Source organism: Salarias fasciatus, chromosome 3, assembly GCF_902148845.1.
Source record: "Salarias fasciatus chromosome 3, fSalaFa1.1, whole genome shotgun sequence".
Taxonomy (NCBI): Eukaryota; Metazoa; Chordata; class Actinopteri; order Blenniiformes; family Blenniidae; genus Salarias; species Salarias fasciatus.
This window is the reverse complement of record NC_043747.1, coordinates 9366307-9389173: the sequence shown is the minus strand read 5'-3', so window position 1 is coordinate 9389173 and position 22867 is coordinate 9366307. Positions and strand designations below refer to the sequence as shown.

General features: G+C 42.2%; 2 protein-coding genes across 3 annotated transcripts; both read left to right on the top strand.

The window, feature by feature from the left end:
- The first annotated feature begins 3655 nt into the window (after positions 1-3655).
- LOC115386002 (diamine acetyltransferase 2-like) lies at positions 3656-9705 on the top strand. Of its 2 annotated transcripts, XM_030088128.1 has the most exons (7): positions 5509-5566; positions 6282-6333; positions 6534-6617; positions 8328-8429; positions 8517-8618; positions 8700-8740; positions 8814-9705. In XM_030088128.1, exons 2-7 carry the CDS (start codon positions 6303-6305, stop codon positions 8979-8981), a joined length of 528 nt encoding a protein of 175 aa, XP_029943988.1. In that variant the 5' UTR covers positions 5509-5566; positions 6282-6302; the 3' UTR covers positions 8982-9705. The 2 variants fall into 2 exon arrangements, with proteins under 2 accessions (XP_029943989.1, XP_029943988.1); XM_030088129.1 differs by lacking the exons at positions 5509-5566; positions 8328-8429 and adding an exon at positions 3656-3820.
- Positions 9706-12258: 2553 nt separating this feature from the next.
- Positions 12259-21747, top strand: LOC115386003 (diamine acetyltransferase 2-like). Its single transcript, XM_030088130.1, has 6 exons — positions 12259-12454; positions 13419-13470; positions 19751-19834; positions 21007-21108; positions 21193-21233; positions 21307-21747. Exons 1-6 carry the CDS (start codon positions 12392-12394, stop codon positions 21472-21474), a joined length of 510 nt encoding a protein of 169 aa, XP_029943990.1. The 5' UTR covers positions 12259-12391; the 3' UTR covers positions 21475-21747.
- Positions 21748-22867: the final 1120 nt, after the last annotated feature.

The window sequence follows — 22867 nt, the reverse complement described above, 5'->3', positions numbered from 1 at the left end:
GGTATAGTGCCTTGGACAATGGCAGCTGAGCGGGAGCTGTATTTCTTGATTTCAGTGCCGCCTTTGACTTAATTAACCATGACCTCCTCATTTCTAAGCTTAAATGCTATGGACTTCCTTCAAGATTTTTGTTTTAGTTAAGAGACTATTTAAGAGACCGAAGCCAGCAAGTGTTTTATAATGGCTCTCTGTCTAGTAGCACTGGTGTCCCCTGCAGCCGTCCCCAAGGCAGTTGTCTGGGGCCATTTCTTTTTTCTGTTTTTTCGAATGATCTACCTTATGTTTTAGAGAAGGCATCTTTTGTTATGTATGCGGATGATTCAACAATGTACTATGTTAATCCGGACGTAAATGTGATCTCTAATGTGCTGGAAGTGGAGTTGTCAGCTGTACTGAAATGGGTCAGAAATAATAATATGATTTTGAATGTTTCTAAAACTAAAACCATGCTTATAGGGAGTAAATTACGCCTGCTGAAAAATGTGCAACTTGCACTTACCATGGATAATTATTTGTTAGAACATGTACAAGAATTTAAGTTGCTGGGAGTCATAGTGGATCATCATCTCTTCTTGGTCAAATCATATCGATCATGTGATCAGTAAAATGGGCAGAGCTATGGCTGTGATTAGAAGGTGCATGTATTATGTCACTCCAGAGATCATCAAACAGATTGTCCAGTCTCTTGGCTTATCTCAGCTCGAGTATTGTCCCGTTATATGGTCCGCCGCTAATAAATCTGACTTAGCTAAGTTGTAGGTTGCCCAAAATAAGGCTGCCCGTTTAGTTCTGAAATGTCCGTATACTACCAGGGTGAAAGACATGCACTCTACTTTGTCCTGGTTAATGTTTCATAGTAAAGTGCAATATACGCTGTTAATGCTGTTGAAGAAGATCATTATATCTAAAGAACCTGACATTTTATTTCAGAGAGTGACGTTTGTAAATCAGACCCATGTTCATTCCACACGAAGTGCCTCTGGAGGAGACATGGTTGTTGACCACCCTAGAACCTGTTTTTTGCAGAAGTCATCTTTATACAGGGGTTCTCAGCTATGGAACAAACTACCTCATAGAATTAGAGACTCTAAGTTACAAGCATTTTAAAAATCTGTTAGATCTCTGGTGAGTGACATGCTGATTGAGTTGGGCTAAACAGTTGTGCGGCGAGAAATGTCTTTGTAAACTTTTGTTTTACTTTTTTTTGTTTTAGTTTTTTTTTTTTACTGTAATTTTCTGTTAATGTTTTTAATTGGGACCCCAGGAAGACTAGCAACCACCACGGTGGAAGCTAATGGGGATCCCTAAACAACAATAAACAATAAACAATAAAACAGCAAATACTTTGGAGCTAACCCTCAGTAAGTCGGAGGCAAAAACACTGATTAAAAGCCAAATTAATGCAGAATGGCAGCGGGTCTGGGATGAGGAGGGAAAAGGAAGACACCTGTATAAGATCCAAAAGGATCGGGGCGTCATAAAGCACTGGAAATGAATAGAAGAGAACAGGTCGTTCTGGGTCGACTTAGAATGGACTCTATGCACAACTCAACCACTTCCTGAACTTCAGGAGGCTCCTTGTTTCCTGTCTTTCATGATAGAGCTGATTAATGCAGGTGTCCCTGACCTCTGTAACGACTTCAGACACACCTGCATTAATCAGCTCATCCCATCATGAAAGACAGGAAACAAGGAGCCTCCTGAAGTTCAGGAAGTGGTTGAGTTGTGCATAGAGCCTATTGGGCACACATGGGCTTAACCAGACTCTAGCAATAATAGGAAAACACCCAACAGGAAGATGCGAGTGTGGTGAAGCTACTGAGAATATGGAGCACGTCTTGATGCAGTGCAGAAAGTATGAAGTGAAACGACGTGCTTTTAAAAGGAAATTTGAGGAGTCAGGGAGTCTTTTTCTGCTAAAGAACATCTCAACGTATGAGCAGGAAGGTTGTAAACATTTGATCAACTTACTAAGGGATAGTGGAATCATGAGGAGAATCTGAGTTTTAGGCAGGGAAATATACTCTGGCCCACACTCCCGCACAGTAGGTGGCAGAAATGCGCCTAAAAGTTAGCTGCCACCCGCCTAAAACAAGAAGGAGAAGAAAAAGAAGAAGAAGAAGAAGAAGAAGAAGTGCGTGAGTGCAGTGTTGCCAGATTGGGCGGCTACTTTAAAAGTCATTGGGCTGGGAAAAAGAGCCTTGGGCAGGCATGTTAAAATTGGGCTGGTTTTAACTCCTTGGGCTGGAAAAATTAGACTTGGGCGGGAACCCAAGTTCCGCAATAGCGAAATTTTTCACGGAAATGATGCGCGCTAGTCGCTGCTCCTTGACTCTACTACTAACCAGAGTCGACTCCAGTAATGGATATCGGACGCTTTTTCAAAAAGTGGACGTCGCCACCAGCAGCAGCAGCAGAAGCTGCTACACAGATTGATGTTCCCGGTTTGTGAAACTCTGACTGATTTTGCTCGCTGGCCATCAGTATTATCCATTAATACTAACAACAACACAACCGCACTGAAAATGAAAGACAGCAAGATCAATGTTGCATTCCAGGATAAGACTAAAAACCCTTTATGAAATATGAATGAAAAGTATTACTAGCTAAATGATTAAAGTATTCATTGTGCAGGAAAGTGTTCCCTGTCAGTGCTTTGCCATTATATAGAATGTTTATGGATTATTGTACTGTATATTACTACTGCAGATGCTTAAACTTGTCCTAATTTTAGCTAATATGCACACTTTTGGTGGTTCAGTCAACAGTTAATAATGATGTATTTTTCAGCTAATCCAAGGGAGTTTAAAACAGTTCATTTATTTGAAGAAGAGGGAGAATTTTCTAATCTCATCAAGAAACATTTCAAACATTTAAGCTCAATATATCATTATGTTTCATAGGTTTTATTTCTAAATATTTTTATTTATTTTGGTTCATGGTGAGTGAAGAGGAAAAGACAGGAGATGACCCACATTTAACATTCAAAAAAAAGGCATGACAAGACATGAGAACAGCTCTGAAATATTGTATTTAAAGAGTAACAGAGAAGAGAGGAAGGAGTGAAAGTGAGGGGGGAAATGAACAGGAAATCATAAAAAATATGCAGAGAAAGCAAGAGAGAAGAGACAGGAGGATCGAAGACAGGACTTGAGGACAGGATTGAAGAACAGAGCAGTAAAGGAGGTGCCAGCCAGAATCACAGGTAGCCTGCAGTAAGGAAATAAGGTATTTTATTTCTTTAGTTTATGATCAGTCTAAATAACGTTTGTATTTTATATTTTTTTTCTTTCAGTGTACATGGGGTATAAAACAATGACTTCAAGGCTGATGGTGGGAAGACATTTGCATCATTAAAGGGTCTGATTTTTAAGTGTTCTCCGTGCCTTTCTCAGCTTTGGTAAGTTGATGTAAAAAAATAATAATAATAAAAAATAAATTAATTAACTAAATAAAGATAGTTTACGGCAAAAAATGCCTTAAAAAATAAATCGGCGTCTGCACCCTCAGGGCGAAGCCCCTGATCTCCTCGAATCCTCGATCCGCCCCTGCTGGAAACGACCATGAGGATCTGACAACACTGAGAGAAGCACGCGGCACTAATCATCTGGCGAGATCTCTGCCCTGAGCGCTTCATCGTCTCCTCCAGCACACACACACACACACACACACACACACACACACACACACACACACACACACACACACACACACACGCACACACACACATGAGCGCGCACACACACTGAAGGCAGACATGGAGTTCAGCGTTCGCACAGGCAAAGTGGAAGACTGCAAGGACATCGCGCGAATGATAGCGGTAAGCAGACAGCACGTGTGCTCGGAAGACGTTTAATAAGCTCTTTTTCTCTCCATGTCTTCCCCAGCCGCAATCAGATGATTATTAGATGAACTGTCTTTATCACACGTGCGCGCTGAAGCAGCGGTGATACGCAGGTATATGACTCCAAATCACTTGTGAATTACATTACTGCAGTGTGTTGTTCAGACACAGCTCTTTGTTTTTTTTGTTGAATGTTATTAATAATTTTTATTAATATTTTAATGAAAAAATGAGGTTTTTCTCAATAGCTCCTTGGTTATTTGACCTACTGACACCAAATCACTTGTGAATCACATTACTGTAGATTCTGGTTCAGACACAGCTCCTTGTTTGCTAAAAAAGAAAGTTATTAATACATTTTATTAATATTTTTATGATAAATAGAGAGTTTTTCCTCAATAGCTCCCAGGTTATTTACTCCAAATTACCTGTGAATCCCATTACTGTATTGTACGGTTCAGACACAGCTTTTTGTTTGCTCAAAAAAAGTTAATGATACATTTTATTAATATTTTTATGAAAAGAAGAGTTTTTGTCAATAGCTCCCAGGTTATTGGACCTATTGAGTTCATATACCTGTGAATCACATTACAGTAGCTTCTGGTTCAGACACAGCTCTTTGTTTTCTTGGGGAATGTTATTAATATTTTTATGAAAAAAAGAGAGTTTTTCCTCAATAGCTTGCAGGTTATTGGACCTATTGACCCCAAATCACCTGTGAATCACATCACTGTAGATTCTGGTTCAGACACAGCTCTTTGTTCGCTCAAAGAAAGTTATTAATACATTACATTTTATTAATATTTTAATAAAATGATAAAAAAAATAAAATTTAATAAAAGTTTTTCCTTAATAGCTCCCAGGTTATTGGACCGATTTACTCCAAATCTCTTGTGAATCACATTACTCTCGTGTCTCTTTCAGACACATCTCTTTGTTTTAGCTTTAAATATTGTATAAAGAAAAAGAAGAGAAATGTCAGTATTTGAGCTCATTATCACTCTGTTCATTTGACATATATTGACTGAAAATCCCCATTAGCATAAGCTTTCCTTAATGTACTTTGTTGGTCAGTTTTGCTTTCATTGACAGTATTCATGTGTCTCCTATTCATGATTAATAAAGTGAGTTGCGATCAACGTTTGTTTCGCAATCCCCTCGGTTTCGCTTTTACCGTAATGAAGAGAATATGTGCGCACCGCGTAATGAGGTGTCGGCTCACTTGACTGCAGTGTTTTCCCTACCAGTCACAGACACAGTGGAGTGCTGCAGCGAGTGCAAGGGACTAGTGTAAGGGGGAATGCACTGAACGCGGGGAGTTTCTCGCCTTAACCCATCTGACTGCCCGCACACAACGCGCAGGGGGGCGCCGAGTGCGCCGCCAGCCGAACCTGTCCTGCGCCCCGAGTAGGAGAGTCTCACTGCGCTCCAGCTGAGGGTCAAAAAAAAACAAAAAACACATGCGCTTTTAGCAGTGAAACACGGTCCATTACTCATTATTTGCCATATTGAACTCGGCCGAATTGTCAGAAAAATCACGAGGAAAATGCTGGTATGAGGCACAAACTGAAATAACAAGCGCAAATATGAAGAAAATGAAAGTGAAACTTAAATCGCGAGTTTTGTCGGTGCAGCGTTTCGGCCAGCTGGGCGTTTTTCAGGCGCTGAAAACGCGCAAAATAAAGTGCATTTCCCTTCAACACACAATCAGGCTTAATAAAGGTAAGAATGAGGCACAATTCAGCATGACTGAATTTAGGCTTATAGAATGAAGTTTGAGGAAGTGAGCGCTCATAAGAAACTTCCATTTTTCATCTGCTCTGCTATTGTATGTGTGTGCGTGTGTGTGTGTGTGTGTGTGTGTGTGTGTGTGTGTGTGTGTGTGTGTGTGTGTTGGGGGGCAATCTTGGTAAAGACTTGGTATTTTAAGCCATTATAAATCATATTTGATCAATTGTAGAATTATTTATGTAACACACACACATTTTGAATGGAATCACCAGACTTCAAATGAGCCATTTTAATCGCGATTAATCGGGATTAACTCCAGGATTGGGGTGCAATTAATCGCGATTAAGAAATTTAATCGTTGCCCAGCTCTGATTAGAAATGAAAAAAGAGGAACATATATACTCAACTTCCTTATTTGGAGTTTTTGTACGACGGCGACGACGACGGACGTGACCCCGACCCCCAATAAAATAAAATGTGCATGAATTTCGGCAACCACAAATAGTTTCCTGTATCATCAATTCTTCTTTTCTAAAATGTTCCCAATAAATTTGTCCTTTCGAGTAGCAGCTCCAGCAGACCTGTTCGACCCATGAGACAGCCACATTTCTTTCCCCCTTCGATTTTTCCTAAATGTTTCTTGATGATTGCATTTCTCGCTGTCGATTGATGGATTTGAGTGATTTGTTGTTTATTTCCTTCCTAGGAACTGGCAGAATTTGAGGGCATGTCAGATCACCTGACACTGACTCAGAAAGGTGAGTTTTCTTCTCCAACACCTGCTGACAGGCTGCAGGAAAGGCAGCGGTGTCCAACCAGGGGTGCCCGACCCCTAAGGGGACTGCCAAAGATTGATATAGGGTCGTGTTGAGTCAAAAGGGCAGGACATTTCATATTTATATTTTAAGTCCATACATTAAAGGAACGTATTAAAATACCCCTATGATCATTTCTGCAGATTTGGAGCAAGACGGCTTCTCCAAGAAACCCTTCTTTCACGTGATCGTGGCCGAGGTGCCTGAAAGCCACAAGTCCAGTGGCGGTGAGACGGATCCATCAGTAGCTGTGTTTTTACTTCATGTAGCTGAACAAACAGACAAACAGTGTCACAAAATTACCTGACAAATATTTGAACCAATACTGGAGTGGGTTATTGTTTTTGCTTTATTGACATTCCTGACTGTTTTTCCTTTTCCCATCTTTGAAGTCAGTTATTTATTCTAATTATAAATCAACTTTGTTGCGCATTGTTGATGATTGAGCTCCTCTTTTTAGACTTTCTTATTGCTTACGAGGCACTGAAAGCATCTTTAACTTTTACCTGGCTGAATTTAACCTGTGAGAATCACGACAGGATATTTTCTCGAAGCTCTAATAGTGTGTGGTTTTTGACATGTGGACAAGAAATCCAAACTTAGGAGTTCAAGGTTGTCCTGACTGTCCTGTTCAGATCAGTTTCACTTCAACCTGCAAAGTCTAACTTATTATTTAAAAAAGCTATTTCTGATCAACTGGTCATCACTGTTGGGTGGTGAATGATTTATAAGGATTTGAGTAATAAACAAGCATAATATTTTCTTTAAAAATGGTTGAAATGTTGGGGAGGAGAAACAGAATAAAACACAGCGTCAAACATCCAGAGACCTGAAGGGAAACCTGGAACAGTCTGAGGCCGTGGCTCCAACAAGTACCAGACCAGCGCACCAAACCATACAGGGCTTTATGGGCGAAGGCCAAGAAAAAAAAAGACATAAAAGGGAACAAATGATCTTTGCAAAACCTGAACAAACTGCAATCTTCCTGGGAAAATGTTTTGTGAACATTTGAAGCAAAAATAGAGCTTTTCCACACTGCACACCAACAGCTTTCTGATAGATGGCTCAATGAAGCCAATAAGGGAAAAAAAAAGCATCCTACCAACAGTTAAGCATGGTGGAGGAACCATAATGCTGTCGGCTGGTTTGCTGCGGCTGGTTACTGGAAGACTTGACACAGGAACTGGTCCTAAAGTTTGATATTGCATGAAGACAAGAACCACTCGGGTGAAGAGGAACAAGAGGTCAGTCAGTTCACATCAAGACCTTAAAAAGCTTCCTAAAGTACAGTCAGAGTCAGAGAAACCATCAAACACCGCGAGGTCCTTCGGTCTGACGAGTCCCAGTCTGAGTTTTCTGGTTCCAGCTGTCGTGTGTTTGTGAGAAAAGTTGGGCGGATAGTTTCCCCGTGTGTGTGAGGCCTGGAGGAGGAGGTGTGACGGTGACACTGTTGGTAGTTTATTCCAACGTAGTACTGACCGGACCGTACGTCCACCACGGCAATCCATCACATCTGGATTGAGCTGACTGGACCATCATGAGCGCACGCCTCCAGGCCATCCAAGGTTCGTTTGACCTAGAAAGAGAGTGATGCAGCACTGTGTCAGATGACCTGACCTCCATCACCTGCTGACCCAAACCCAGCCCAGAAGTTTAGGATGAGGCGGACCACAGAGGGAGGAATCCTCAACACAACAACCAGTCCAGGTTTAAAAAAAAAATAAAGTTAGCGCCTTTTTGTTCATCCTCTGAGCTGCTGTGAGCCGTGCAGCCAGTCAATCACCACAGCGATCGGCTTGACCAGCCCGTGTTTATTAGTTCTGTTACCTAATGTGGCAGAGCAGCACTGACGTGGCCGCTCTTCTGACCCACCGCTTATGTAACAGGGCTATTGCGCTCGTTTTGTTTCTTTTCTTTTTTCTTTTTCCCTCATAAAGCACCATCACCTTACGCTCCGCCGCCCAGCTGTGCCGCCTCTTTCCATGACACGGCCTTATTTCCATCAAGCTGCCGCCGTCCGCCCTCCTCTGGACTCCAATGTCTGCATTTAAGATATGATTTCAATGCGTTGTGAATTTCAAATAGATGTTGCATTGCTTTTTAACTTTGGACCTTGTGGATTTCAGGCCATACAAAGATCGGCTACGCTCTTTACTACTTCGGCTACAACTCACGCAAAGGCAGGACTGTTCACATGGATGACTTGTACGTGATGCCGGAGTCCAGAGGTATGGGGCCAGTGTCTCAGAGAGGGCGTTACAAATATCATCTGTAGTGCCGTTGTCACTAACTAACTTTCTGTCCCAAAGGAAAAGGCATTGGTAAAGCGCTGATGAGCAAAGTGGCCCAGGTGAGTGAACCACATGTTTTCACCTTTTCTATTGCAGTGGTCTCGATCCTAACTCCTTCTCTCTGCTCTGCAGCTCGGCATGGCTGCCGGCTGCAAGCAGCTGGACTTCATCGTCAAGGACACAAACACGTCGGCCATCGACTTCTACGCCAGGACGGGCTGCTTCGACGTGACCGAGCGCCACGGATACCACCTGATGCGCTGCGAGGGCGAGGCCATGCAGAGCCTGGCGCAGCCGTAGGCTCACCGGGTCGAACCGCACGGCAGGGATCGCACTCAACACTTATTACGCTCCCGCAGCTTCACTTTAGCTCCAGATTCATGTCTTATGGGCCGGTTGGATTTGAGTTGCTTCTCTTTTAAATGCCACACAAGCTTTAGCAGGATAGTTTAACACTACTGATGGTGTGCTGTTAATTAAAGTATTAATACAGTGTTTTCTTTCATAAAGTTAACTTGAATAATGTCATCTCGTGGTCATACACTGCACACTTATTCTAAAACTCTCACTTTCATATCAGTGACGTTTCTTCACAAATAAACTGAGCTATAAGCTCTTCACTGTTAGTTTCCTGAGTAACTGCTGATTAGATGCATTTGTAGTTTTTAGAGCAAATACTTTAATTATATTTTGGATTTTTTTTTTTTATTGATCAATCTCTAGTTGTAACTATGCAGATTATGCGGTTAAGCATCTAATCACTAAGTGAATTTAAGTTTGGGAAACTTACCCTCACAAAACACTTAAAGTAGCACTGAAACCTGTGTTTGGTGTTTGTCCCCTTGTTTTGGCACTAAAATAATCTACTTGTGTGTCTCCTAAGAAATAGTTTTATCTCTAAACACATTAAGAAATTAATCGATGTATCTCGTGTTTCATTGTTTGTTGCGAAACAGTGAATTATTGATCGTTTATCCCTTTAATTGTACCTTTAAAAAGCAACCAAAGAGCCACGCTGGTTGTCGTCTTCCAGATGAGGTTTGCTGTCAAAGCACAAACTGCTGGTGTTTCCTCTATTTTCTCCTTGTGACGTGGTGAAACTCAGTGAGTCATTTGGAATCGACCCAAAGCCTGCTGGGATGCAGCCCAGCTCTCCGGCCTGCTTTCAAAAAGAAACAGGTGGGAATCAAACTGTGATCCATCTGAAGGGACCTTGGAGGCCGCTCAGTAGACTTCTTTGAACCTGTCCTGCTAAAATGAAAGTGGCATCACTTTGATCTGCACTGCTGGTTTTTATTCTGTCTGCTTTCTACCTAAACAGGGGAAAAGAGTTTTTTTTCTTTTTATATCATTTCCATCAGTTTAATGAAAACCGTCTGAGTGGCAGGTTATATTTAGCTGTTTCTTTTTCTCAACAAAGATGAAACACTGACCCTTCATTTTCAGGTTTCTGGACATAAAACTAAATGAACATGTAAATAAATACAGTGTCAAACATGAGACAAAGGTTTAGCAGAGATTTTAATATTTATTCAGTCTATTCATGAAAGCACAATCAGGGCAATAAAGTCTGGAATTGTAGTTTAAAATGTGTGAACATGCAGTTTTTCCTGTGCAATCAATGTGATTACTGGGCAGTGCAGCCGCAGGTGTCCTGCAGTGCAAGTGATGGATGGTTACTGGTAATTTTGATTAAATCTTTAAGACAATCGGTTTTGGTCTGAAACTATATTTTCACATTTTGTACTGTTCGTTCTTGCTGCTCAATAAAATTTACTGCAATGAAATCATTTGACATTGTTGTCTTGGGTATTTAGATTTTTTTTTCCCGAAAAACTTTGCTTTTCTTTTCTTTTCAAAGGAACAGAGGATAGTCTTTCCAGTTAAATTATATTTTCATATTTTAAAATGGTTGAATGAACAAGCATTTAGAGTTTTATTTGTCCAAATTTGTCTTTCTGGGACTCTTGCATGCAGTATTGTCTGTCCTGCAATACTCTGATCTACCACCAGGGGCGCTCGTAATCCATCAGTGAAAAGTATGAGTCCAATGAACTGGAATAAACACCAAAACTACACATTTCAGAAGAGGAATTACATTTTTCTGATTGTTTATAAGTCTGGTTGTTGAAAGTTTCTTTTTTAAATACATTTTTCTCTTCTTATGTCTACCACAGTGTTGATTATTACAGTATTCGATACATTTTATCACATTTCTAATGGTATGACACTTTAAATACCAACATTAGGCTTGACATATAGAAAGTTTATCTTATGCATTTCGTTTTATGTATGCTTTTAACATTAAAAAAAAAAAACAGTTTGAAGTTATTGTGACACTCCTGCTCAGTGTTTTGTGTTCATGGTAAATCTCCTGCAGCCCTCACCTGTTGATTGCAGAGCATATTAAAAAAAATAAAATAAAATAAAGAAAGAACGAAAGAAAAAGGCGCACGCAGCCCGTCGTGCCTTTACAGACACCGCCACCGTGTGGCCGCGGGCGGCACTGCAACCCCACACGCGCGTAAGTTCGAAGCATTGGTTATTGCCTACTGAAGATGTTGATTTGTATATTCATGGGTTAAAAAGCGGTAGTAGTAGGAACTTGGTGGAAGCTGTTAATGTCAGAACTCGGAGTCGGTATGCAAATTGTACTGTCCTGTTTACTGATGGATCTGAGGATCCTGAATCAGGGAGAACTGGGTATGCTTTTGCTGTCCCTGAATTAGGTGTTTTTAGAAGGCAGAGGACCACGGACCACCTTGCGGTTTATACAACGGAATTGATGGCACTGTTAATGGCGTTACACTGGGTAGAAGAGAACCAAATAGTGCAAGCTTTCATCTGTTCAGATTCACTAGCAGCCCTAACCTCAGTTCAAAACTTCTCGCCACAGAGCCGACCAGACCTTTTATATGAAATACATCAGATATTGTATAGATTAAAAAATGTCCAAACGACCATTCATTTCTTGTGGGTTCCTGCCCACAAGGAGGTAACGGGGAATGAGATGGCGGATCAATTAGCAAAACAAGCACTGTAGCAAGAAAGACAGCAAATACTTTGGAGCTAACCCTCAGTAAGTCGGAGGCAAAAACACTGATTAAAAGCCAAATTCAGGCAGAATGGCAGCGGCTCTGGGATGAGGAGGGAAAAGGAAGACACCTGTATAAGATCCAAAAGAAAGTAGGGTGTCATAAAGCACTTAACCAGACTCTAGCAATAATAGGAAAACACCCAACAGGAAGATGCGAGTGTGGTGAAGCTACTGAGAATATGGAGCACGTCTTGATGCAGTGCAGAAAGTATGAAGTGAAACGACGTGCTTTTAAAAGGACATTTGAGGAGTCAGAGAGTCTTTTTCTGCTAAAGAACATCTCAAAGTGTGAGCAGGAAGGTTGTAAAAATTTGATCACCTTACTAAGGGATAGTGGAATCATGAGGAGAATCTGGGTTTTAGGCAGGAAAATATACTCTGGCCCACACTCCCGCACAGTAGGTGGCGGAAATGCGCCTAAATGTTGGCTGCCACCCGCCTAAAACAAGAAGGAGAAGAAAAAGAAAAAGAAGAAGAAGAAGTGCATGAGTGCACGAGAACAGAGAAGCGCGCGGCCCGAGTCTGGCGAGATCTCTGCCCTGAGCGCTTCACCTCCAGCACACACACACACACACACACACACACACGAGCGCACACACACACTGAGGCAGACATGGAGTTCAGCATTCGCGCAGGCAACGTGGAAGACTGCAAGGACATCGCGCGAATGATAGCGGTAAGCAGACAGCACGTGAGCGCGGAAGACGTTTAATAAGCTCTTTTTCTCTCCGTCTCTTATCCAGCCGCGATCAGATGATATGAGATGTTGTTGGATGAACTGTCTTTATCACACGTGCGCGCTTAAGCAGCGGTGATACACAGGTATACGCCGTATATCCCATAGGAAAGGTCCAGAATTCCCGTATAACCGCTAAAAAAGGCACAAAGATACGTATCAGCACGGTTTTGCGGCATAACTTTCACTTTCCCTCTCATAAATTCGCCTTTTCTGTGTTGCGCAGGGGGCATATTTGGACCTTATGGGCTTCTGTCAAGAGTGACATGGCCCGGCGTTGATTACTGAGGGCATCATGACAGCAATCAACAAAGTCATGCTCAATGGTTTCACCGTCACATCGCAGAGTGTACAAATGTTGCATATTAACCCTCCTGTTATGTTCATTTTTTAGGAACAGCAATGATGTCAATGATGTCAATGATGCACCGGGTCAGTTTGACCCGGTGCATGTTTAACTATCCAAAAGATGTCCAAAACCAAAACAATCTTAACAATCATTGTTAGTCTGTCATATTCGTATGACATCACCTTTAGCTTTTTCTTTGTAGATATCATCCAGTTCTGTATGAAGACAGCCTAAATGCGAAATGATAACATTTTCAATCTCCTGTAATAAGTTAGAGTTTACTGAATCAGCGTTACAACCATAAATGTTCCCTAATAAAATAAAATGTGCATGAATTTCGGCAACCACAAATAGTGTCCTGTATCATCAATTCTTCTTTTCTAAAATGTTCCCATGAAATTTGTCCTTCAGAGTAGCAGCTCCAGCAGACCTGTTCGACCCATGAGACAGCCACGTTTCTTTCCCCCTTTGATTTTTTCAAAATGTTCCTTGATGATTGCATTTCTCGCTGTCGATTGATGGATTTGAGTGATTTGTTGTTTATTTCCTTCCCAGGAACTGACAGAATTCGAGGGCATGTCAGATCACCTGACACTGACTCAGAAAGGTGAGTTTTCTTCTCAAACACCTGCTGACAGGCTGCAGGAAAGGCAGTGGTGTCCAACCAGGGGGGCCCAACCCCAGAAGGGGACTGCCAAAGATTGATATAGGGTCGTGTTGATTCAAAAGGGCAGGGCATTTCATATTTATGTTTTCAGTCCATACATTAAAGGAATGCATTAAAATATCCCTATGATCCTTTTTTTTAACAAGGTTTCTTTATTAATTTGCAGTCCATCTTTAACAATTTACAATCATGTAACTGTTGTATATGGAAAATGCCTACAGAAATAAAAGTAGGCAAACTATGTAAAATAGATGAATACAATAAAATACAATAAAGAACCCCCCCAACCCCATATATTAATGAACTTATCAATTTGGAGCCAAAAGACCGAGAGTTAAGAAGAAAAAAAAAAGACAGAGTAAAGTCAACTGTAGTTACAATTTTCAGGGGTCTAAATCAGAACATCAAAAGACATATGAGCACAGGGTACATTTCAGGCAATTCTCCAGGTTTTTTCAGAGCTTTTCGTTGTCTTCACCCTGGGGCTATATATCCACAACGTTATCAGGACTTAACACATCAATTTGAGAAAAGGTTGCCATATCATTAAGAATGTGTCGGCTGACCCCCTTATTGTATACTTGATTTTCTCTAACTTAATGAAATGAAGCATGTCTCTAATCCACTGTCTGAATGTTGGAGGATGGAGGTCTTTCCATCTAATCAAAATCTGTCGTCTGGCTATTAGTGTGGCAAAAGACAGGAGGTTTAGGAACTATTTCTTCATCGTTACCTTTTGTGTCACCACCCCAAAGAGAGCGAGAAATGCAGATGGTTCTAATACGAGTCCTATAGTTTCAGAGAGTAACTTAAAAATCAGTGACCAGTAATTAGACAGACTGGGACATTCCCAAAACGTGGATCAAAGTGGCTTGGAATTGTTTGCAGCGATCACGCATAAGGTTTATGGTTGGCACAAACCTTGACGATTTAACCTTGGCCCAGTGCAATCGATAGAAAATTTTGAACTGTATAACAGTGTGCTTCATACAAATTGAGGATGTATATCTTCGTTTCATCATTTCCGACTAGGGCTGGGCGATATGGCAAAAAAAATGATCACGATTTTTTTCTTCATATCATTCAATCTCGATTAAAATCACGATATGTTATATTGTTTTTAAACCAGTTTTAAAGCATTTGCACTGAAAACTAGAACTATAGAATTGTTTAACATTTTATTAACAAACCAAGTAAATAGCAATGCAAATTAAATAATATAAGCATAGAAAAATATAACAACAATCTCACTGAACAGTGCAGTAAATGGAAAAAAAATCTAGCACCAAGATAATAAAATCTTGCGATGCATTGTTTTTTCAGTAAAAGAGAAGAACTGAATGATTGTTAAGAGTGTGACAGTTTACAGCCCTGAGGATTTTTGTTGCTATAAAAGATTAAAAAACTAAAGAAACCGTCTGGGGATAATGAAGGTGCTTTAGAACAAACATTATTTTCAAGTTCTGATGCTAAATATGCTGCTGCCATCATTAATGCTTGCACCAAATGTACAAAATTTAAAGAATCTAGATTGGACAGATTAGACTTAAAATGTAACAGTACATAACTACAATAATACAAAAAAATAGACAAAAGTAATCGTTTTTCTCCTCTTAAAATGTTGCTCGTATGGTGCAGTGGCCTGAAAAGACGACACTGGAGTCAATATTCGACGTGCAGTCAATATTCGTGTTAAGATAAATATTCTGGTTTCTGAAACATTTGGAGTAACCCCAGGAGATCCTCATTCAGACCACGGCCACAGGCGACGCCATGACTGCATTTGCACTTCATGCCACTAGGTGTGCTGTTTGCATGTTCAACCTTGTTTTACACAGACACCACAGAAGAAGAACGGCGCTGCAGCCGCTGCAGGCTCTCTCTGCATGTTGTTAGAAGAAGAGTGTCAGCGGCAAGACGTGGTGATATGTTCAATGATGCGATCCACCGTCATTTTCAGTAAAAGAGAAGAACTGAACGATCGTTAGTTAAACTGTATCACAAGTAGTTCCTGTACTCAAAAGACCAGATTCCTTGCGGATCGGTATGCTAGCAGCGGTGTGCTAGCAGCGGTGCGGGTGGAGCAGCCTTTCCTGTCACCAGCAGCCTCATCTTCAGAGGATAACGCCGAGGCATGGCTGACTTCATCTGCTTCGCTGCCCTCGGCTCCACGTTCATCTCTGTTTACTTCTCAGACAACTTACAGGCTGGAGTTGAGCAGGAAAAAGTCGACTGTGATTGGCTGTGTTACGCACATTTCTGCCATGTCTGATCGAGTAAATGTACTCTCAGCTGATCACCGTGATCGACTGGAAATTAATCGCGATCACCAATCACGATCATATAATCGCCCAGGCCTATTTCCGACAATACAGACTCAGAAATTTCTGTACCAAGATCTCCTTCCCATTGGCCTTTAAGGTCATTAAGGGTTGTGGGCTCTTCATTTACTAATATGGAATATATATTCCCTGTCTTGCTCCTTCGAGATGATATGAGATTATTAATAGAATCTATCAGTGTCTGGGGGGGGGGGGGGGGGTTTGAGGGAAAATGAACTATGCTAGATGAGATGAAGCTACGAATCTGTAAGTATCTGAAGAAATGGGACCTGGGAAGACCAAACTTCAGCATAGCCTGCTCGAATGAGGCAAACTATCTACCAATGAACATGTCATTAAAAGAATCGATCCCATATTGAGGCCACATACTAAATAAGCCATCGTCTGAGGGGGTGTGAAAACAGGATTTCCTCAAATAGGGGAAAGTGACGAGAAATGACAGATATTGAAATGTTGTGTAAACTGTTTCCAAATTTTTAATGAATGGACAACAACAGGGTTGGATGTATATTTAGACAATGGGTCGGGGAATGGAATGCTACAGCATTAAAAAGCGTTAAGTGAGACATTACAGGAATTTTTCTCCAAAATCAGCCAGTCAGGAGCGTCTGCTGTTCCTTTGTTTTGCAGCCAGTAGGAAATCATTTTAATATTTGCAGCCCAGTAGTAAAACTGAAAATTCGGTAAACTTAGTCCTCCCTCCTGACGAGGTCTCTGTAATATAGCTTTGCGTATCCGGGGTTTCTTTTTATTCCAAATAAAAGACAATAGATTTTTGTCTAGGGGAATGAAAAATGTTTTGGTTAAATAGACTGGAATGCATTGAAACAAATATAAAAGTCTGGGCAAAAGAGTCATTTTGATGGAATTAATCCTACCTGCCAAAGACAGTGGCAGCAGGCCCCATCGGTCTATATCCTCCTTAAGGGAGGACAGGAAAGATGGAAAGTTTGCATCAAAAAGATCTAAGTCCGAGTTAAGCAGAAATAAATTTGTGTTATGAGTTTGTCACACTGCATAAACAATCATTAACCACTGAGCCAAATTTCAATGATGAAAAAAAAATTGCTAAGTATATAAAATAAGGTCTCAAAATCATGGAAAAACAAGCACTTCTCTGCTGTGAAACGCTGGGGGCGTGTCAGCTGGAAGCGCTGGAACCACGCCCACACGCAGGAGGGGAGCCGCCTCCATGTAACTGTGACAGTGGAAGCTCGCGCTAACAGCCTCATCTGACGGACTCAGCCCTACCAATTTGAGCCATCAGAGCCAGAAACTGACTCTGAGTCAGATGCTGAGAGTGCTCAGCAAAAGTCTGTGACGTCTACCTCCTAAATTAAATCATAAATGGAGGAATGGCTTTTATATGTTGTAAAGAAATACATTTATGACTTATTGAAGGTGTTTAGAAGAAAATGGCTGATTTTGCTTAACTCGGACTTTAAATTTGTGTGTGACCCACACACCCAGATATCTTATCTTTTCTCTGCAAACCTTAAAGGGTAATGCATCTACAGAGGGTTGTTCTTTTATAGTTAGATTTACCGGCATCAGTTCACTTTTTGTTTGTTTATCTTATATCCAGAGATCTTGCCAAATTTATCTAAGAGATCTAAGTTAGGGGGAAGAGAGGAGGATATGTCAGACAGGTAGAGCAACATGTCGTCTGCATATAGCGAGATTTTGCATTCCAACCCTGCTCTTGTAATACCTTTAATATCCTTGTTGCTACGTAAAGCTAAAGCTAGTGGTTCAATGGAGATCGCGAAAAGGAGAGGAGTAAAGTAGATTACATTGTACAAACGCCGAACATTTGAAGTAGAATGGGTGGTCTTTATGAAGCCCGTCTGATCTGGTGAGATTATAATTGGGAGGACTGTTTCAAGGCGATGAGCAATCATTTTTGCAAGAATTTTACTGTCCACATTGAGCAAGGAGATGGGGCAATATGATCCGCGGTCTAGTTTATTTTTTCGCTTTTTTAAAATAAGTGATATAGTAGCTTGTCGCAAAGTTTCAGGCAGCAAGCCTGTTGAAAGGGATTCAATATACACAGAGTGTAGTATAGGAGTTAATTTATTAGAAAACATTTTGAAGAATTCTATTGGGAACCCATCTGGGCCAGGAGATTTTCCGTTTTTCATATTTTTAATGGACAATTCTATTTCTCTGATTGAAAATGGGGATTCTAGTTCAGTTGCTGATGTAGGGTCTATGTGAGGAAATTCAATACTTTCAAAAAATGAATCGAATAAATTGTCGTCTTTCAGCGATTCAGATTGATACAGATTTTCAAAATATCTTGTAAAGCATGCATTAACAGTTGGATGGTCCATATGAATCTCACCTGAGTCATCTCGAATTATGGCTGTTTTCGAACCTGGGGTCATGTTAGAAGAACTTCGGTCCAAGCAGGGGGATAACGCACAGTTCAAATCTCCACCTAATATCAAGTTGTTTTTATTTAGGTCGGGAAGGCGAGAGAAAAGATTTGTAAGAAATGCTGTGTCGTCCCAATTCGGAGCATCGACACTCACTAAAGTGACAGGCTTGCTATAGAGTTTACCAGTAACAATTATGAATCGGCCCATGGGGTCCGCATCAACATGAGAGGAAACAAAAGGCACATGTTTACGATAATCACAGCAGCTCCCCTTGATTTGGACCGAAACTTTGAGTGAAAAACTTCCCCAACCCAACTACTGCGCAGGCAGAGATAGTCAGATAGCCCCAGGTGAGTCTCCTGAAGAAAAGCGCTATCTACCTTTAAGTTTTTTAGGTGTGTGAGAACTTTTTTGTCGTTTCATGGGATGGTCCATCCCCTTAACTTTCCAGCTCACAAATGAGACTGGACATGAAGCTGTTACTCCTGTGTTCACAGTCTGAGCCATAGTCCGAAACAAAAAGTATACATGAACATAAGTAATAAGATGCACATCAGACCTCTTCTATTACATGTCTCAAGTAAGGAAAAAAGAACAAGTAACAAAACCCACAACTGAACAAATCCGAAGCTACTGAGCGAGCTTAATGTCAGAGCAGTCTTGGAAGTAGTGAAGGCGAGCAATGACGGCTCGCGAAGGTGCTCCCTGTTTTGGCGGTGGCTGCAGGGTCCGATGCGCTCTGTCCAGTAGCGGAGCCTTTTCCAGCTGGAATGCCTCTTTCAGAAGTGCCGAGATTGCGGTTGTGCTGCAGCTGCATTGATCTTCGGGTACACCCATTATTTGAATATTATCACGTCTAGATCTCCCTTCTAGATCTTCGCATTTACTTTCCAAAGCAGCCACCTGAGTTGAAAGTTGTTTTACAGTGTTCTGTAGCTCGGTTACATCATCCGAGCATCCAGAAAGTCCCCGCTCCATCTCCTTCATTGTGTTTTCCATCCCCGTCACCTGGGTCTGCACAGCCGTTTTAAAGCGAAGAAGCTCCGTCTTGGTGGCTTGGATTTCCGTCTTGATGACCGACATTTCACTCTCAAAAACCATCCGGATTTCGTCTTTGAGAACGGCCACAAAATCCGATCGGAGCGTTGTTAGCAGCTCCTCTTTGAAGGCAGTAATTTCGGCGGAGCTCGCTGAAGTTGGAGCTGCTGTAGTGTAGAATGGGCACCTGAGCCACGCGAGGTCGTGGGCGGCGATACTTCCGTAGCTTTAGCAGGCCCGGTCGATGGAGTGTTGGCGTTACGGCTTTTGGTGTTTCTGCTGGCCATGATGTATCTTTCCATCCGGTTGGTGAAGGAAAGCAGAACGAGTATTGTGACTATTAATCTCGATTTATGCCAGTTTATATCTTAAATGACGAAATGATCCGCAGAGCTCAGCAACACGCTGCCTACTCCATTGCTTGCTCACGAGTGTCCCCTATGATCATTTTTGCAGATTTGGAGCAAGACGGCTTCTGCAAGAAACCCTTCTTTCACGCGATCATGACCGAGGTGCCTGAAAGCCACAAGTCCAGTAACGGTGAGACGGATCCATCAGTGTTTTTACTTCATGTAGCTGAACAAGCAGACAAACAGCGTCACAAAATTACCTGACAAATATTTGAATACATACTGCAGCGGTTATTGTTTTTGCTTTATTGACATTCCTGACTGCTTTTCCTTTTCCCATCTTTGAAGTCAATTATTTGTTCCAATTATAAGTCAACTTTGTTGTGCATTGTTGATGATTGAGCTCCTCTTCTTAGACTTTCTTATTGCTTACGAGGCATTGAAAGCATATTTAAATTTTACCTGGCTGAATTTATCCAGTGAGAATTACTACAGGGTGTTTTCTTGAAGCTCTAATGGTGGTGTGGTTTTTGACATTTGGACAAGAAATCCAATGTTAGGAATTCAAGGTTGGGCAAGTTGGGAGGATAGTTTCCGTGTGTGTGAGGCCTGGAGGAGGAGGTGTGACGGTGACACTGTTGGTAGTTTATTCCAACATAGTACTGACCGGACCATACGTCCACCACGGCAATCCATCACATCTGGATTGAGCTTACTGGACCATCATGAGCGCACGCCTCCAGGCCATCCAAGGTTCGTTTGACCTAGAAAGAGAGCGATGCAGCACTGCGTCAGATGACCTGACCTCCATGACCTCCTGACTCAAACCCAGCCCAGACATTTGGGATGGGTTGGACCACAAAGTGAAGAATACTCAACACAAATACGCTTTGAAAACACCCAGTCCAGGTTTTAAAAAATTAAGTTAGCGCCTTTTGGTTCATCCTGTGAGCTGCTGTGAGCCATGCAGCCAGTCAATCACCGCAGCGATCGGCTTGATCAGCCCGTGTTTATTAGTTCTGTTACCTAATGTGGCAGAGCAGCACTGACGTGGCCGCTCTTCTTACCCGCCGCTTAACAGGGCTATTGCGCTTGTTTCGTTTCTTTTCATTTTTCTTTTTCCCTCATAAAGCACCATCACCTTACGCTCCGCTGCCCAGCCCCTTTCCATGACACAGCCTTTTTTCCATCCAGCCGCCGCCGTCCGCCCTCCTCTGGACTCCAATGTCTGCATTTAAGATATGACTTCAATGCGTTCTGAATTTTATAAAGACTCTAATGTTGCATTTGCTTTTCTCAAAGAGATAAAAAGTAACGCTTTTTGTGGCATTGCTTTTTAATTTTGGACCTTGTGGATTTCAGGCCATACAAAGATCGGCTACGCTCTTTACTACTTTGCCTACAGCTCAAGCAAAGGCAGGACTGTTCACATGGAGGACTTGTACGTGATGCCGGAGTTCAGAGGTATGGGGCCAGTGTCTCAGAGAGGGCGTTACAAATATCTGTAGTGCTGTTGTTACTAACTAATGCACACTTTCTGTCCCAAAGGAAAAGGCATTGGTAAAGCGCTGATGAGTAAAGTGGCCCAGGTGAGTGAACCACATGTTTTCAGATTTTCTATTGCAGTGGTCTCGATCCTAACTCCTTCTCTCTGCTCTGCAGCTTGGCATGGCTGCTGGCTGCAAGCAGCTGGACTTCATCGTCAAGGACACAAACACGTCGGCCATCGACTTCTACGCCAGGACGGGCTGCTTCGACGTGACCGAGCACCACGGATACCACCTAATGCGCTGCGAGGGCGAGGCCATGCAGAGCCTGGCGCAGCCGTAGGCTCGCCAGGTCGAACCGCACGGCAGGGATCGCACTTTCGCTCCTGCAGCTTCACTTTACCTCAAGATTCACATCTTATGGGCCGGTTGGATTTGAGTCGCTTCTCTTTTAAATGCCACACAGGCTTTAGCAGGATAGTTTAAAGTGATACTAAGGAACTTTTGAACCTCAATAAAACATTTTAATATCTTTTGTGATGATACATCGACCCTCTGTCACGGGCTGAGGGCGTCAGTATTGCTTTCACTTGGAAAAAGCAACTGTGAGGAGGGTGGTAGGAACCCTGCACACTAAAAAACTCCAAATGTCCCGGCCCACATGCCACGGCATGCGTCACATCATGATATGACATTGTTTAGCCACCATTACATTCATTATCTCATCGCTATCCGTCCTTCACACAGCCACTGGAAACAAATGTAGGCGAGTTCAGTCCGACAGCACGCCACCGGGAGCAGCATTTTATGACGCCACACGCTAGTCCTCATGGGAACTGTAGTATTCGTTCAGGCAAAACACTACCGCTTTTGTCCACTGGTGCTGCCAAAATCAAGGAAAACTGAAAGTTCCTTAAGCCCCTTTCACACTGGCCAAAAAACCCCGTTTAAACCCGCTGATTAATCGGCTCCTCATGGCAGTGTGAAAGTGTTCACTCGGCATTAGACCCTGGTTTTTCCAACCCTGCAATCGACCCGGGTTTTTAGCGGGTCGCTACTATCGGCTCTTTAGTAGGAGGGGCGAAAGGGAGTGCGAAAGGCAGACGGGAGTCGACGCGGTAACTTACGTGATGACGTCGACGCAGCGTGGCCACGTTAGCGGGCTAGTTGTCCTTTCTGGACACAGCGTGAGATTTCCTTCGTCAAGATGACCCAGCATTGGCAAGATAGCGAGACCAGAGAGCTCCTCTGGATCCGTGGGGAAGAGGAGATTGGTCTACAGGTAATGGGGACTGTGTTCCGCTGCATTGTTTACTTTCGCTTTGCTCCGTCGCGCTGATGATGTCATCAACGCGGGACACTATCAGCGCGGGAAGACGCAGCGACGCGGCTCGCCAGCAGGTGGTTTCCTGCTGGCAGACTCTGCAGGCAGTGTGAAAGGACATGAAAGGCGATTATTAGCGGGTCGAAAACACGGGTCGACCCACTACTTGCAGTGTGAAAGGGGTATTAGTGTTGCTTTAACACTACTGATGGTGTGCTGTTAATTAAAGTAGTAATACAGAGTGTTTGTTTCATAAAGTTAACTTGAACTAGAAAAATTTGCAGTTCCTGAAGAAACTGCAAGTGTGAATGCTGAGCTGAAAATGCTGAACTGTAATGCAGAAAAACTGAATCAGAAAAGGTGAAAAACCCTGAAATAAAGTAGAAAAAGGTAGAAAAACACTGCAAAAAGT

What these genes read in the sequence shown, in the direction of transcription:
- LOC115386002 (XM_030088128.1), top strand. Translation starts at nt 6,303, where the DNA reads ATGTCAGATCACCTGACACTGACTCAGAAAG. An exon ending in CCTGACACTGACTCAGAAAG is followed by an intron (nt 6,334 to 6,533) that starts GTGAGTTTTCTT and finishes TCATTTCTGCAG; the next exon opens with ATTTGGAGCAAGACGGCTTC. An exon ending in CGTGATGCCGGAGTCCAGAG is followed by an intron (nt 8,619 to 8,699) that starts GTATGGGGCCAG and finishes TCTGTCCCAAAG; the next exon opens with GAAAAGGCATTGGTAAAGCG.
- LOC115386003 (XM_030088130.1), top strand. Translation starts at nt 12,392, where the DNA reads ATGGAGTTCAGCATTCGCGCAGGCAACGTGGAAGACTGCAAGGACATC. An exon ending in CGTGATGCCGGAGTTCAGAG is followed by an intron (nt 21,109 to 21,192) that starts GTATGGGGCCAG and finishes TCTGTCCCAAAG; the next exon opens with GAAAAGGCATTGGTAAAGCG. An exon ending in TGATGAGTAAAGTGGCCCAG is followed by an intron (nt 21,234 to 21,306) that starts GTGAGTGAACCA and finishes TCTGCTCTGCAG; the next exon opens with CTTGGCATGGCTGCTGGCTG.